General features: G+C 41.0%; 1 protein-coding gene across 2 annotated transcripts in view; it reads right to left on the bottom strand.

The window, feature by feature from the left end:
• The window catches only part of WNK4 (WNK lysine deficient protein kinase 4), a 142,189-nt gene that overhangs the window by 21,469 nt on the left and 103,669 nt on the right, over positions 1–17,051 (bottom strand). The window contains exons 5-16 of one of the 2 annotated variants that reach the window (XM_044296855.1): positions 13,096–13,184; positions 12,350–12,569; positions 11,524–11,881; positions 10,875–11,014; positions 10,638–10,714; positions 10,251–10,392; positions 9,003–9,119; positions 7,079–7,249; positions 6,861–6,915; positions 6,579–6,734; positions 2,251–2,799; positions 1,898–2,130 (exon numbers count right to left, since the gene is read on the bottom strand). In XM_044296855.1, coding sequence (XP_044152790.1) covers positions 1,898–2,130; positions 2,251–2,799; positions 6,579–6,734; positions 6,861–6,915; positions 7,079–7,249; positions 9,003–9,119; positions 10,251–10,392; positions 10,638–10,714; positions 10,875–11,014; positions 11,524–11,881; positions 12,350–12,569; positions 13,096–13,184 — 2,307 coding nt within the window. Of the gene's footprint in view, positions 1–1,897; positions 2,800–6,578; positions 6,735–6,860; positions 6,916–7,078; positions 7,250–9,002; positions 9,120–10,250; positions 10,393–10,637; positions 10,715–10,874; positions 11,015–11,523; positions 11,882–12,349; positions 12,570–13,095; positions 13,185–17,051 lie in introns of both variants that reach the window. The other variant, XM_044296854.1, reaches the window with a different exon arrangement.

Below are 17,051 nucleotides of genomic sequence, written 5' to 3' on the forward strand. Positions count from 1 at the left end.
TGATTTGTTTAAATATCTCTAGATTGGACATCTAATCTAATGGGGGTTCAATGGGCTGGAACCAACTGATGCCCTGAATGAACAGGTAATTTATATTTCCCCATCCCTAATGTAGGTTGTAAAGAGTCATTCATCTGCATTATTACTATTTATTATTAGCAATTTTTAAGTTATACCCATGTTTAAAGGGGTTATCCAACTTCTGACACCCTGCTGATCAGCTCCAGTAGGTGCTGTGGCCTCTTTGCAGGCCAGTGACGTTCATCGGTCACTTGGTCAAGGTGCATCTCAGTCCCATTCCAGTGAATGGGGCTGAGCTATGATACCAAGCACAGCTGCTATCCAATGGGCCTGAGGACTGTGGCCTCTTCAAACAGATGATCAGAAGGAGTGCTGGGAATCGGACCCCCACTGGTTACATACTGATGGATAAGATAGGTTATGAGGAGGGCTGAGGATAGGTCATCAGTATAAAACATTCGGACACTCGGTCAACTCCTTTAAAAAGATGAAGGAATCAACTATTTATCAAACACGGGAAAACCCTTTTATTGGGGGGAACTGAAGTTCACAATAATGTCCTACCAAAGTATGGTTCTTACATCTAATTATTTTGTAAACTTTGGGAAACGATTCTGATACTTGTAGGATAATAGCCCTCACAAACTTAATTCTTGCACAGTATTTTAGGTTGAACACCTCTACGATGAAACACATTGCATCCTCAAGGAACCTCTATGTAAGTTAATATTCTGTCTTAATATAAATGGCATTGAATATTAAAAAAGAAAAAGAAAAAATGAGCAATAACTCAAAATACATGTTCTATGTTTAAACACACCGAAGAATAATCTTATGAAGCGCTGCAGTTACACCCACTGAAAATATCTTATCTGCTTAGTTTCTATGGAGTGGAGGGCTCTAAAGACTTTCTCCTTCTGTCCTGACACGCTACAGTATGAATGATTGTATAAATTACCTGTTCTCCACTCAACGTCCCCAGTGGATTCAGTGCTAGAAATACCAACATGTCCAACAAGTTGAAGCGTATATAATACTGTATAATTATCATATAAAAGTAAACATTATTCACATACAAAAAACCCCCCAAAAAACTAAGTACTTTAAAAGAGCACTTAAAGCAGCAGCAAATGTTCCTCGAAACCAGATCAGAAAAAAATCTGAATACCCTGTGACTCTCTCTTCCTTAGCCTCAGTTTTAGGAATCAGTCATGGAAGGAGAAGATTGAGGAGGCAAGTAAACAGCATTAAAAGCAATATAATATTTGGGGGAGATGTTTAGACTATACAGGTAGTTTTAAGATGTTTCTCCTCATTAAATCAATCTTGAAGATGGTTTTCATGCACATAGTTATCAGTGCCAGGACTTATGTTCAAGCACGAACACTGGTATGTATGAGCCTAAAACAGAATTACTACACATAACAGAAAATATAATTTATATAGATCAAGGGTTTTTTACCTGCTACTTCCAAATGAAACCAATATCACTGACACTGTATGTACAACTAGTTTTAATTTTATAAGTGCTTCCAGTAGAAGTGAATGGAGAGATCCATGCATGCATGGTGGGCCGAGGGATCGGCTGGTGGTGGTGGTGGGAGGGTTCGTTTAAGATGGAAATATCCCATTTAATTCAAAGTGCATTTATTTATATTAATAATTTGGTCATTCTCAGCTCACAACATGGTACTTAATAAAAATACTATATTGGATCACCATTTAACACCAAAAAGCTTACTCTCCATTGTTATCAGTTGTCATTGATTTATTTGGATAATCTAGCAGGAACATAACCCTTTCATTAATCTGTTGAATGAACCACATCCCAACAAGACAATTTATATCACCTCACACCTTAAAAGCTAATGCTTACAGGTTTGTTCATGGTCTGTCCCACCACACATCCAGTAGCTTCTGAAACCTGATTTCCAGTAGGGGATGAAGACACATCGTTGAAGCCCCCTAACCCTGGCTGGAGCTCAGGTATGTCCTTGACGATTCCAGGAGATGGTGGCACTTCCATCTGATGAGTAGGTTGTTGAAGGTATCCCAACATGCTTGTAGATGGCCCTTGCTGAGGAAACATTCCACTGTGTGGCAAACAATCTGGGGGTGCAAAAGGCTGTGAGAAATTGCCACCCATATTAGAAAAAGTTTGGCCTGGCATATTCTGATGATACATCCCACTGGTATGAGGAGAACCAGGGTATATATAAGGGCACTGACCACGGAAATCTTTCACTGGACTTTGAGGTTGAGAGTAACTTGAAGGATACATCAAAGGAGTGTGGAGGTGTGCAGACATTTGTTGAGGAAAGGCAGGAGGCATCCCTTGAGGCTGGGTTGTAGCAGTTGATGCTACTGGTAACAAGGTTTGAGCCATGCTCATAGCCAAAGATAAGACATTAGCCAAGGAAAACATAGGTGCTGTTGGAGACCATTGGGTGGCTGGTGAAACATTGGATGCTAAAGCGTTAGTCATAGTCTGAGGCACCATACCACTGTTCAGCATGTGCTGCAAAGCATTTTCATGATTGACAGAAGAATTGATCATGTTGGGAAATAAAGAATTTGGGGAGCTCATTTGTCCAGCTGAAGATGAAGGCATCATATGTTGGGGTAAAGTAGAGAAGTAGTTACCACTATGCATGGAGCTGTAAGTTGCAGGTGGAAAAGTGTGTGAAGATGGCATGGAATAGTTTGTTGAGAATGGTGCTGCTGGATTGGATGTTGTTTCAACGGAAGGCCAGGTTCTGCTAGCTGACAATGGAGAACCTAAAAAGCAACAGACAGCAATTATAAGAAAGATCAAAGCAATAGTACACAAAAACATCTGGAATAAGTTGGATCTGTTTTCAGAACAATAAAATAAAAATGTTGTGACATTCAAGATCCAAGCAAGTGAATGTTGGATGTAGGTATGATTTTGTTTCTGCATCATGCTAAACTGCTCCATGCATAATCTAGAAATGAATGAGCAGAAGTTGCCAAGTTGGATCACCTCCTATGACACATGTAACTTCACTAATCTTGTTGGCAAGTCCACACTTGCTTCTGCATTCACAGAAAATGTCATATATTTCATACATAGATTATGAAATCTATATAAAATATTATTTACACGACTAAGATGTTTTATGTCATGGAATAGTGACATTGTGAAAATAGACGATAAATAAATGACTGATGGAAGTCTGTCCTCCATCAATTGAGCTAATACAGTTACCAGAACTAGAATTTTTTGCTGAGAACAAATTTTTGTATTTGCAACACAGATTTTGATATATTTTTTTATTTCTTACACCTGCTAAATATATTAAAAGGAGTTCTGCAAAGTATGAAAGCTATACCCTGTCCACAGAACAGGGGATAACTAACTGAGTGATGGAGGTCTGTCTGCTGGAATACCCACCATTCCCAAGAATGGGGGTTCCATGTTCCCATCCTGATGGAGCGGCAGACTATTCATTCTCTATTGCGTTCAGCTATTTCTGGTGATCGGTGAGGTTCCAGCGGACAGACCTCCATCAATCTACACTTAACAGAACCACTAAAATAGGAGTTAAGTAGGGTTAAGAAAATGAAAAAAAAGTTAGAACTACTGTACACTAAAGCTAGCTGTAAACATGTTCTGGTACCTATATTGGCTCAATAGCTTCATTCTGAATGTGCATTCTCATCTCACATATTGATAGCATACACACAAGAGATGAGAATGCCCCTTTAATGTAATTTATACTAATGCCACTTGTTATTTAAGTTCTGCACAGGTTTTATATTTTAATAGAGTATCACACATTGTTCCAGAAGATCATATGACCGGTAACATTTTGTTTTCAGAGGGCATAATGTCCAGGTCAAGAAGAACAATAGAAACAACCTTATTATGATCCTCAAAGAGTAACCTACTAATGAGCCAATGCAGCACAAGTAAAATATATGCAAAGTAATCTCTTTTTGTCTCCTGTTCCAAACAGTGATAATCTTAATGGGACTGGCCACCTCCCCGGCCTCAGCTGCTTTGCTTAACTGACCGGTAAAATAATCTGAGGCCGAGCTCAGGGAGCAAAGGTGGGAATCTGTAGCGGGGAGCAGGTAAGTATGCTTCCCTTTGCTGGTCTGTCCATGATTTAATTTGTCAAAAATTCCCCAAAAGGTTACCAAGCCCTTTAATCTTGGTTCCAAACTGGGATGTTTAAAAAATGTTACCTCAGTGGATGCCCAAACTGACATTAATATAATCAGTTACATTTGGACCAAGTGAAAGCACTAAATGTGAAGTATGAGTGAACACAAAACGGGTTGCCTTGAGGAGCAACATTTTTTGGACCAGGATAATGCATAAATAAAAGAATCAATACTCACCTATGCCATTCCAATGCTTCCCAGGTTCCCTGCTGGTCTGTATTCCTGATCTCCCTGGACAGACAGAAAATGATCCCTCAACCAGTTACTGGTCGCAGTGGTGAGGACATTTATTGGAATTTCCTATATGCCAAGACAGGACCAGAAAATAGAGACCAGCTGGCACCGAATAAGCATTGGAGTGGGAACGTTGGGCATCGGCGAGGTGAGCATTGATTTTCCAATTTTTTTAACCTACTCAAAGCCCACTCTTTAACCCACACAGAGACTTTTTTCTATCTATGATAAATCTATTGTAGATGGACCCTCACTATAAAACTATATACATTATACTACTAATACAGAGGGGTCCGTTATACTATTTAAACAGACGGGGGCATTATACTATTAATACAGAGGGGATCATTATACTACTAATACAGAGGAGGGTCATTATACTGTATAATGACCCCCTCTGTATTATTAGTATAATGGCTATGGCCCCTTTGTATTATTAGTATAATGGGGCCCCTCTGTGTCATTATGACCCACTCTCTCTCTCTCTATACAGTAATACTGCTCCCCCACCCCCATAGAGCCATATTGTGCAATGTGCATACATAAAAAAAATAAAGAAAATACTAACCACTCTTCCGCTCTCTGTCACCGCTTGTGGCGTCCCGGCGCAGGCGGTCACGAACACATCACTGTGCCCTCATCCCGTCATCTCTTTCAGACCCGATGCAGGAGGTCACAGTGAGGTAATCGTGATCTCCTGTGCTGTTCTGCTGCCTCATAGGATTCAGGTCTAATGACCTGAAGCCTATGAAGCATAACAGAGGGGACATAGGCTTCCATCGCCTTCATTTACTGCCTGCTGCCTGGCGCCCCCCTTAAATTTGGCGCCTGGGTCAACGGCCCCCAGGCCCATTCCCCCACGCTATGCCACTTCTGGAGACCAAGTGGGCAATGACATGAAGTGTCCTTCACAAGGGAATGTCCTACTCCTGGAATTATGGTGTGGGGGTTGCCTAATGTACTGTAGTTTTCATTTCAGGTACACTAACAGCTCGGCATTACATTGATTTGGTTGTGGAATCAATGGTACAGCCATTTCTCTAAAGTGTTCCAGGAGCCGTTTTTTAAACAGGACAACGCCAAGCCACATGCTGCATGTGCTACTGTGAGCAACCTGTGTGGCCTAAATGTGCTACCATGACCTGCACCATCTGAGAACCATCAAGCACATCTGTCATGTCATTGGTCTGCGATTGCAAAGGGAGCTGCCAGTAGCGGATCTTGATGATCTGCATGCCCAAGTGCATTCAGCATGGCAGAACATTCCTCTGCCGACCCCGTGATTTCCATAATCCCACAGCTTTTTTCCTTGGTGTTGCAATTTTAATGTTGAGGACTGTATTTGCAGCTGCCTCCATGGTAAGGGTAATGTTTGCTGTTATCACCATTGTATGATGTTGCATGATGTGATACGCTTCTATGTCGTACAGAGGCTCTGACGCGACACATTTGTAAACTGTTCATTAAGGAGTAGACATCAGTGACCTCCATTCTTTTGCTGTAATGATAGGGGCATAGCTTGAATGGGCTTTGCACCTCATGGTGCCATTGAGACATATGGTGCTATTGGGTTTTTGGTGTTCTGCCCCCCCCCCCCTTCTTTTCTCTGTTTTGTGGTGTCTCTGTTTATTTCTCCTCAGGTGAAGTAAGCCAGCTGGATACCGGGCAGCTTCAGGATTGGTCAGTGTAGCTGAAGGGTCAGTGATTGTCATTGGTTAAATCTGTTGCTGTCCGGTTGCTGGGCTTTATTTTATTTTTATCTAGGAGCTGGATTGGTTAGCGGTGCAGCGGGAAATCTACCTATTTAAGAAGGTATCGTACCTGTGGAGATCAGTCGCCGTGTCAATAGAAGAGGCTTGTCCCGCCCGCCCTCCCTGCATTTTTGTTGCGGTCTTCGTTTCATTTTAGGGGGGGTTAGTCGCTCAGAATTCTGGGTGGACTTTAATTATTTCAGTATATGGACTTTAATATTATTCAATATGGTTTTATATTGGTTTAAAGTGGTTGAGTTATGTAACCCCCAAGAATTTAATAAAGACCGCAGCCTTTTCATCCATTTGAAGTTTGTGTTGTATTATTAATTCTTAAAAGGTTATTGTGGAATATGGCACCATAGAAAGTAAAGGAATTACCTATGGTCATAGCAGGAGTAAGAGATTTTGTTCTAAAATCTGGTGCGCCCATAAACGGTCCAGCTGTATCAAACACATCGTTGTCTAGAACAGGACTGCTCTGGTAGAAATTTCCAGGGGAACCAATTCCTTTGCTGGGACTTGTACATGCTAAATCTAGAAAGAAAGGTGACACATCATGAATCAGAGACCTCACAGTGTGATCCTTGCACTCACAAATGGGTGACAGAAAAGAAAGGTGCTCATTGGTACTGGCAAAACGGGCCAATTCCAAGCACTTACCACTGAGCGAAGAAGAGGAGAAGGAACGAGCTAAATCTTGAAGTTGAAGATCAGCCTGTGGAGAAAGAGGAAAGTGTTGGCCAGTTTTCCATATTCTTTACTTTCGGTCCTTTTATAGGTACCAACGCATACACTTTTTTGATATATCACTTCAAATTGAACACATCTGACTCATGAATGCAACAATTGATACATATGTGGTGTCTCATGCAACATACCTGTAAATTAGGCAGAGAAGAAGTGCATGGACCAGTAGTAAGCCTATCACTGTCATCTTCTCTGTCTCCATTAGCCTCCTTTTTCAGCAGAGTCTCCACACGGTGGATGATATCCTTGATCCTATTGGTGAAGCTCTCTCTTTCCGACTGCATAATAAACTCATTTTTTACCTAGAGGAGAACAACAGGTTTAAGTGACAACTTTCTAGGTGTTCACACTATGTTTTGGCACATTGTACGGTATACAAAATTAAAGTGGATCTCTGCTCAGAAACCAATAACTTACAGTTGCTCAGAAATGCTCTTCTTCTGGTTGTATTTACAGTACTAAACTTGGTAGAGAAACAGCTTATGATCTAGAGCTGCTTCCTTCTCTATGTGGGGAGGGGACCTTTTATCTACAGATTGCAGGCTGCAAAACCATAGTATTGCAAGGTTACAGTGGCACGTGTAGTCCCTCTGGCATTGCCAGCATGGGTGCAATTAGACAATGACAGATGCAGGTAGTTGACGTTTGAAACCATTTGCTATTGTTCAGAGAATCCAGAATTGTGCCAAACGGTACAACTGCGGCAGTAGGGTTTACTTAGATAGGGTTGTACACAAGGAACATCACTAATGTAAGTGTGCTAAGCGATGCAAGGGTTGCCATATTATTGCCAGTGTAGCCACATAGAACTTACAGTACCACAATTAAATCCTTGATTAAGTTATCCTAGAGACTAATGAGTAACAGAGAACATATTCAGAGCAAAGACTGACATTTGCCATTAGAGTGTAAGAGACAAACAAGATATGACGGCACTTGAAAAGTATTTATTTAACATGTGTGGACAAGCTGACGAAACCTAGAAGCAGTTCTAGGTGTTTACATAGGAAGGATGGACTAACTTTTAGATGCATTTCTAAAATGTTTAAGTTCAAACTTCATCAACAGCCACAGCCATTTCTCCCATATCCATACAATCTACTTGCACAAAATACTGAATAAGCCCTCTTGGGGTATATGCCACATGTGTTTAAGAAATACTGCAAATTTACTGAGAGTGCATACATTCTATATGGGCACAGATGCTGGGTTGCAATTACTGGATTCAATATGTGTCTCTAGTTGTTAGAATAAATAGAAAACTGGGCACCTCACAGCAAAGATCAATATGTTCCCCCCCCGCCATTTTGCTGGTTTACTGCCCACTCTACCCTTTTTCCATGGCCAATTCATAGCCCGCTTGTTGCTGGCCTTTGCAGACCAATTCTCTCTTCCTCAGTTGGAAGACCCTACTGCAGGTATCAGCACAACCTTTGGCTCTTCAGCTGCTGTGAAACTACAATTCCAAGCATAAACACTTACTTGGCTGTTCTTGTAACTCCCATGGAAATGACAGGAGGATTCTGGGAGTTGTAGTTCTAGAACAGCTAGTGTGCTGGAGGTTGCTGATTCCTGGACTATTGGGTGGAACTAGATGACACTACATTGAATGTTATCATTCTAACTCAATTATTCACTCAAGAGAAATGGTGACAGAGATGCCAAACAGGCTCCCATCTCCATAGAATCTAGATGCAAATTCAGACAATTGTCAAGGCTGTTGCAGCCTGTGATTGTGGGAGGGGCGTAGGCTTTATAAGCCCCCCTCCCACGGTCATCCGACGCTGGCGTCATCTCGTGCCCCACCCTCCCTCCCCTTCTGTCAAGGGCTTCCTCAGGGTATGCCCCCTTATAGGCTACCCTCGTTTCACAGTCACGGGCACAATCCAGGCCTAGGTAGCACCTGACACGTTCAGGTTCCATGTTCACCACAATAACTCCAGTATCCGTAGCCGCGACCATAATATTAGAAATGTAGAAAGTCTGGACTTCCAAACTATTCTGATGCAAAACAGAGTCTTCTCTTTCCCATCTATACCATACGTCAACACTTACCATAACTGCTGCAATGTCCTCAGGATTATCGCCATCTAGGTCAAACTTGAAAGTGACCATTTTACCATTGTAGGTCTGCAGCTGACACTCTACAACACGATCACTTTTATCCGAAATCTGTATGAAAAGTGAAGAAGGAATTTACTGTGGGGCCCTGGCAATACCGAATAATACACTGGTTATAGGTCAAGATGGTACAGTCTTACTCGTGTAAGTACTGAGTACTGCATCATTTTAAGTAAATGACATCATTTTAAACAGTACTTTGGTTTATTAAAATATTTTAGTTTTGCAAGAGATGCATTCACAGACATACCAAAGCTATTCTTAGGCATTATTATCATGCTGAACTCCTTAGGGTAGGGCTCCATGGCAACATGGAGTTGACAGAGGGTCATCGTAAAAATCAGATTTTACTGCAATATATAGAGAAAGTCAGTTTGCTCTAGCCTTAGAAAGGTTTCACAGGACTTTTATATTGATGGCCTGTCCTTAGGATTAGTCATCAATATCTGATCGGTTTGGGTCCAACGCCAAGCACTCTTGTCCATCAGCTGTTTTTCAGGTGCTCTGACGCCAGAAATCGGCGCCGGAACTACACCCTGTTTACTGCAGGACTGCTACTATTCACTTCAATGGTGTCAGAGCTACTGAAAAACCACTAATCGGCGAGGATGTGAGAAGTCAGACTCCTATAATCAGATATTGATGACCTATTCTAATGAAAGGCCACCAATACAAGAGTCCATCCTGACAAATCCCTTTAAGCAACATCATGTGGGGTTTACTTTAAATCTCTGATAGATGCAAAGCGCACCTTTGAAACCTGCACCCATCTCTAGAATAAAAGTGAGGTGACCACAGGCAGAGAATAGTGAGGTGGCTGCATATGTATGTGGCTCTCTCCATTCACTATTATAGGAGTTACGTAAAGAGCCGACGATGGCTACTTGACTGTTTCTGTAACTAAGTGAAATGAGAGCAGGGGGGACATGAGTGGCCTCTTCTCCATTCACTCTCCTCCTGAACGTGGTGGCCCACAGGGTTCAGGGGAACCACCATTCTAGAACTAGGTTTTTGTCCCCATAGATATGTAAAAAAAATGACAGGAATTCCCTTTTAAGTATGGAACATAGAACCCTGCAATAAAACGCAGCAAAGATATCACTTAAAAAAAAATCTTTACAAATGGTCGCCCGTCTTACAAACACACAGTGGTCTTTAGCTAGTCATGAAGTGAATGCGTACATTAATTATACGTAGTCTCGATCTTGCTTTACGGCGCAAAAGTTTAGCTGGTGTCTTCTTCACAGGGGACTTTGCATTCCGCTCTCCAGCCGAGAGGCCTTCACAGCCATCACTCAGCCCTGAGGCCACATCCGATGTGTAGCTGGAAAGACATTTTAACATGCTTAATAACATGATCCAAGTAACCTGGGAGATATTACCAATTATCAAAATTCACAACAAGCAGATCACTTGCAAACTGACATATCTCACACATAGATTGCTTAGGACAATCCTGTGCAAGTAATAGAAAAATGGTGCCTACTATGTCACTTTTTAGAAAGCGCCAATTAAAGAGGCAGAGCTTAACGCATATGGTAAAAAAAATGTTTTCCAGTTTTTCCTCACCTATCTGCTGGAGAAGAGATGTCACTGGGAAGTGCAAGAGGAGAAATTAGGTCTGAATTCACACTTACAGCAATGCTCTGCGAAAAGAAGACCATTAAAGATTTACTAAGCACATCATCATAATTTTCCAAAGGAAGACATCACGTTCGGGAAAAATGTCCAAAATATAAAGTAAACACTATAATTAAGAATGCTCTAATGAAAAATTAGGAAATAAACATTAAATCTACTACTTACCCCAGGAAAACATATCTCTGACAGAGTGCCTGGGGGGCTGTTGGGATCTTCTTGAGAGGCACTACTTGAAGGTCTTTGGGAACAGTCCATATTCTCCATGAAGCCAGAAGAGCTGAGATACCCATCTGTCTCACAGTCCGCTGGATAACAGACACAACTATGTTATACAAGTAATGCTTTGCAAGTTCAACTTCAAAGCAGAAAGCATAGGAGAAAGAACTGAAAGTCAATGACACATTACCATGAAGACAATAACCATGAAGGTTACATAAAACTTGAGCCTTTGGTGCCCCTAAACCTGTTACCAGTTTACCAGTTGTCCTTTCTTAGACTACTTTTAGCAGGTACTAACCATTACACACTGAGCACACCCCACAAGATCTGTCATTTTGAAAAATGTTCTGACTCAGTAAAGCCATCACAATTTGGCCCTAGTCAAACTTGCTTAGATGTTTATGCTTGCCCATTTTTCCTGCTCGCGATACAACTTCTAATGTTTCCCACCCCTTGACACAAAAATCAATGTTATTCACTTGACATTTGTGATTTTAGTATTATGACTGACTGGTGCATAACCAAATATAAATGCATGCTATTGGGCTAAATAATATGCTCAGTATACATAGTAGTAATACAGTATATTGCTTACATGTAGCAGAAGAGTTGCAAGAGTTTCTGAAGTTGAAAGGGTGATGCTGGTCTGCTTCTGGTTCCTCGGGTTCAGGCAGGAATGTCCCAACGCTGACTGAATCAGCAGAGTCTGAAGTTGTTGGGAGGGATGAGGGCCCAGGTGCCACATCAGCAGTAGTAATGGTGGTAGTGCTCTGAGGTCCTCTCAGTTGCTCAAGGAGCTTGAGAATGCTTTGCTGCTTCTCCTCCTCTTTCTTCTTCAGTTCCTCTTGAGCACGTCTCACCTTCTCTCGCTTTCTTTTTATGGCTAATACCCGGTCTCGGATAGCCTTTGCTACAATTTTGTAGTCAGCTTCACAAACAAAGTTGAGGACCACCTGGAAAACACATGCAAAGATGGAATTATGCATAACTTCTTAGCCTATATAATGACCTATTTACTAGGCAAAATAGTTAGATTTCTTGGTTTATTCATTATAGCCGCTATGATTATTCCATCCAACCATCTGTCCTCCCTCCGATTCTTAAATCATGTGACATTTATAAGGATCTTTTGAAAACTAAGAATGTGTTATGATGAGTCTTTAAAGGGGTTAGAATAAATAGATATATACAGTATAAATATAATAATTAACGAGATTTAGCAAGTTATGACGTGATCAGAAACCATTCTTCTAAACAATGGCAAGTTTGCAGAGTTGACGTCTGCTAAAGGTGAGGCCCTCGATAACTGCTAAATACAAGTATAGTCTAGTACATGCGATTTATATGACAGTGGTGAGTAATGGTTCTTGTGCCAATTTACTTTTCTATATGAAAAAAATTTGGGCTTATTACATACTTACCATCTCTTGAGCAACCTCTTCAGCAATATCTTTGTAGAGGTCAAACAAGAACTCAATAGCATTGTTGTCTTTGTATTTGCCGTGCAGTTTTTTGGTGTCATCCATCCTAAGCCAAAGCTTCAAGGCTGGTTTGACTCCATCATCCTCCTCAGCCAGTTCAACATGGACTCCAGTGTCCTCCTGAAAGAAGGAGTGTTCCAGCAGGTCCTGGATGGTATATCTGCCAAGGTTAATAATAAATTATTGATTACATCTTGCAAAATGACGATAAGAGGAAACTTGAAAACTCTGAGGCCGTTTCATCAGCTCTTCTAGTCTGCATGGCCAGAAAACCGCAGCTTGTATGATTTGAATGTTTACACGCCTAGCATACATCTGGCTCTAGTACCATTCCTTAGCACCCCCTTTAAGATCTGCATTGTGTCAATGTCAGAGACATTCTATGTAGATTAAGGATTAGCGGTCTACAATATTCCATTTACATCTGGCAATGGTTCGAGGCAGGGGTCAGTAAATCCTGGGACGCCAGCTGCTAGAGTGCCAGAGGATGCTGAGCCCTGAGGGGTGATGCCACATAATGTAAAGTAAATAATTTTTTTTTGATGAAGCTCACACCAAACTTAAACCTTTGATTGCACAAGGACAACTCCCTAATCGCCTCTCTACACCTCTCCCCTAAGTCTGTGAGCCGCTATTGTCCTCTGATCAGGTCAGTGTCGTTTCTCATCTTTGTGCGGAGAGTTTACCTTTCATTCTTGTTCATGCGTATACAGCCCTCGATGATCTCTTTAAGCTCGGGGACTTTAACTTTATAAAAGCTGTCTGGCTTCATGCCCTGCAGACGATGAAAAGAAACATAAGGTCAGGTCAGAAAGGTTTCGACAAGCATAGTTCTGTATGGAGGATCTGAAATAGTAACATGCCGACCACCTGCAGAAAGGGCACACAGAATGATGACCATAAAACAGTGCTGGATGCCAGGAGCTCAAGCTCAAGAGTACTTGTTCTCTCTCTCTCTCTCTCTTTCTCTCTCTCTCTCTCTCTCTCTCTCTCTCTCTCTATATATATATATATATATATATATATATATTTACACGCAGTACTAGTGTATACTAGTAGCTCCTTGTATGAGCAATGTTTTGTAAAATGTTCCTATTTCAATTATTACATCCAACAAAAACCCCTGTTTTTGTACAGATGTGGCCTTCCTTACATTTTCCTTTGGCTAAAGTCAAGATATCCTGAGATGAATGTGGTACACCAGATTTGGGGGGGGGGGGGGGGACTTTAAAAAAAACTTGTGTTAGGGTGAGTTCACACTTCAGTTATTTGATCAGTTTTATCAATCAGTTATTGCGAGCCAAAACCAGGTGCGGGTCAAAAACACAGAACAGGAGCAGATCTTTCCCTTATACCTTATCTGTGAGTAGGTTGTGGGTAGGTTTCACTACTGGTTTTGGCTCACAATAACTGATGGAAATAATTGACCAAATAACTTCTATCTATCTATCTAGCAAAGGAATTCCACAGCACTCCCAGAAAAAGTTAAAAAGGAAGTGTCCTTTTCATTCACTCATGAAATGTTTCAGTTCTCTGACTGGGACTTACCTCAAGGAGTGAACAAAGTGCAATAGTGCAAGATATATACACACCTCTGAATGATAATTACATGATAATTGATAATTAGTGTACAACAAAATTATAATATAAAAAACAAGGGCATACAAAAATACATACATCAATATAAAGTGCATGATAATGTGTCACCCAATGTATGATTAGGATGAATGCCCATCATGATAATGAGCAAAAAATATAAATATTCATGATTGATAATTAACAGTGAATATAAACCAGTTTTGCAAAATTAAAAACAGACAAGGAATATTCAGACACTGGCCAGTGTTCGTCCAGTCCATTTGTGTGTAACACCTTCCGGTTATTACACTGCGCATGTCTGAATAGGAGTAGTAGTCATGTGATCGCCATACCAAACACATCAGTGTTCGTGGGGGTATCTCAAGGTACCTCCATCACAGTGGACTACAGTTCATGTGACCCGTACATCATTATAACTAGAATCAAGTAATATCAGTGCGTTCCTATAGCAACCAGATAGGGAAGCGAAAACATGTCTAATTAGGTAATTAGCTAAGCTCATTGGGTGATCGGTCACTTCTCACACCAGTAAAATAATAAAAGTCTATCTATCATCTATCTATCTACCTACCTATGTATCTATCTATCTATCTATCTACTATCTATCTATATCTCTCTCTCTAATGAACACTGTATGCGGCACACCCACTGCTATAATATAGAAATAACCCTTCATATTTCCCCTGCCTGTTCCCTAAACACAATTTACCCTACACCTATCTACTGCCCCCGGAGACCCTCCTTATGAGTGCGCTTCAGGCCTTCTCCTCTTCTCCCTCAGCACGTTCCATCGGAGGCTCACGCGGGTCTGTGTTTCGCTAAATGTATATTATCCGCCCTGTTACCAAGACAACCCTCAGGACCTGTAGACGTACTCAGAACCAGTGCGTTTATTGTCCTAATTCATTTACTGCTGATGTGTTAAAGGCAGACAAACTGCAGAAGCACATAGGTTTTACGTAATGTATGCCACTTAAAACACAAACTGACAGGAGGAATCTGAAAGGGATAGTATCGTTAAAATAAAATGTAATCCTTGTAGCTTAATTATTTACTGTCAAGGGTTCTCTAAGTAGCAGCTATTTATCTGGCACATATCTACACGGTATTAACACAAGGGCCACTTTGTTCTATGCATGATCTGTTGTGTTGTCTATAGACGCCAGTCTATGCACTGTATGCAGGCTTTCTATTAGGTGCCATGATTTACGCCTCGATATAGATGGCTAACGATGGGCTTAGATGCCATGGCTGTCGAGTGTGGCCAAACCCCACTTATATACCCTATAAAAATAATAATTCCTCTGAAATATTCCTGAATAAATTGTGCACTTTGTGTCTTTCTTCCATGTCCAGGAAAAAAATACTTTTATTTTGCTAAAAAAAAAAGGCTCCCAAGTGCCCTGCTGAAAATAAAACTAAAAGCAGCTTTTACTCCAGACTCAAATTATAACAGCTATATATTTCGATATAGCGGATTTAATGCTGTGATTCTGGTATTCTTTGAAAGCTTGAATACCAGCTTTCAAACAATACCATGATAAAGCAGTCCTCCCATCTTCAGTCTGGTTTTCTGTGGGCACTTAGAGGCTGTTTTCCATCAGAATAAAAGTGCTTTTCCTGGACATGGAAGAAAGACACAAAGTGCACACAGATATATATTGGAATGAGTTTGCAATCTTCTGTGGGGCAGTGCTCTTAGTTATATTGGTGAACATTAAAGTCAATCGGGTCCACAGGTATCAATTTGGATCAGCTGGAAAACGGATCCATCAAAGCATCATGGCTTCTGTTATAAATGGGAGCCGTGTAGTGTGAACTACTTAACTTACTATTCATTAAATCATTAAAGTAAACCTTCTATTAATGCTAGTTTAGTATTTATTACATTTATATTGTTTATATGTTTCATCCCTCGTAACGAGTCATAATCCAGAAATAGCAGAAAGGAAAACTAACAAAATGAGTTATTCTCTAATGCTTCCCATAAACCTGAAAACACGACCTGTCCCCGCCACAAGAGGATTAGGCTGGAGGGAACCTTCCAGGCTGTAAATGTGTTGTTAGGACATGAAAACTGGAACAGCACTGCACTAACTTTAATATCACTGGAAAAAAAGATGTCACTGCCAAAGAAGGAACAGTGATCCCACCTTTAATCTAATTCTCATCCAATGCAAAATGAGTCATCCATACCTAAGAAACAGTGGACCTTGAAGTGACTTGACTGGTCACGCTGGTCCTATGGAATGGTATTTATAGTCCCCACATTTCAACCAGTTAAATTTTTTAAATCGTGGGACACAGGGATCTTGGTGTACAAGGACTCAAATCACTGAAAGGAACACTTTTAAAATTATGCACACACAGTAACACCAGTTTTTAAATTAGGGAAAGTGACCACATCTGTAAGTAAGGACTTCTGAACTGCAATCCCTACCTGGTTAAAGAGTCCCAATAACTGTGTCACCAAATGCCCCCTGCTAGGACACCCGGCAATCACCTGTAATCTGTTCGGAAATCTGTCAGTAAGGCTGGGTTCACATCACGTTTTTGCCACCCATTTAATTTATTGAAAAAATGTTTACGTTAACAGATGCCACAGAAAGATGCCATACAGTGTCATCTGTCACCATAGAGTTAACGTATGCGTTTTTATTTACCAGACTCTGCAGGATAGAAAAGCGTGGTGTGCTACACTTTTGTATCCCTTTTTTCCCCCCAACATACGGTATATGTTAAACGGATGGCAAAAACGTGATTTGAACTCACCCTAAGTGTCGAATTTTCCTGCGGCTCACCACAGGGTGAAAGAGGCATTACACTGTAACACTGTCTAAGTAACTTGGGACAGGACAGGTCCGCCAGAGAAAGAGATGCTCTTTGTAACTACTCTCCACTATGGACAGGAGTGGACGGGCCATAGACCCTAAATTAACAATTTCTGGTGGGCTGATTTCTAGGGGCATTCTTGAGCCCTCCTCATGGCCACCAGCTGGGTATATAACAACCTGATGCTCCTAGCATTAACGAACACTAGGAA

This window comes from Bufo gargarizans, chromosome 6 (assembly GCF_014858855.1).
Source record: "Bufo gargarizans isolate SCDJY-AF-19 chromosome 6, ASM1485885v1, whole genome shotgun sequence".
In the NCBI taxonomy this organism is placed as follows: Eukaryota; Metazoa; Chordata; class Amphibia; order Anura; family Bufonidae; genus Bufo; species Bufo gargarizans.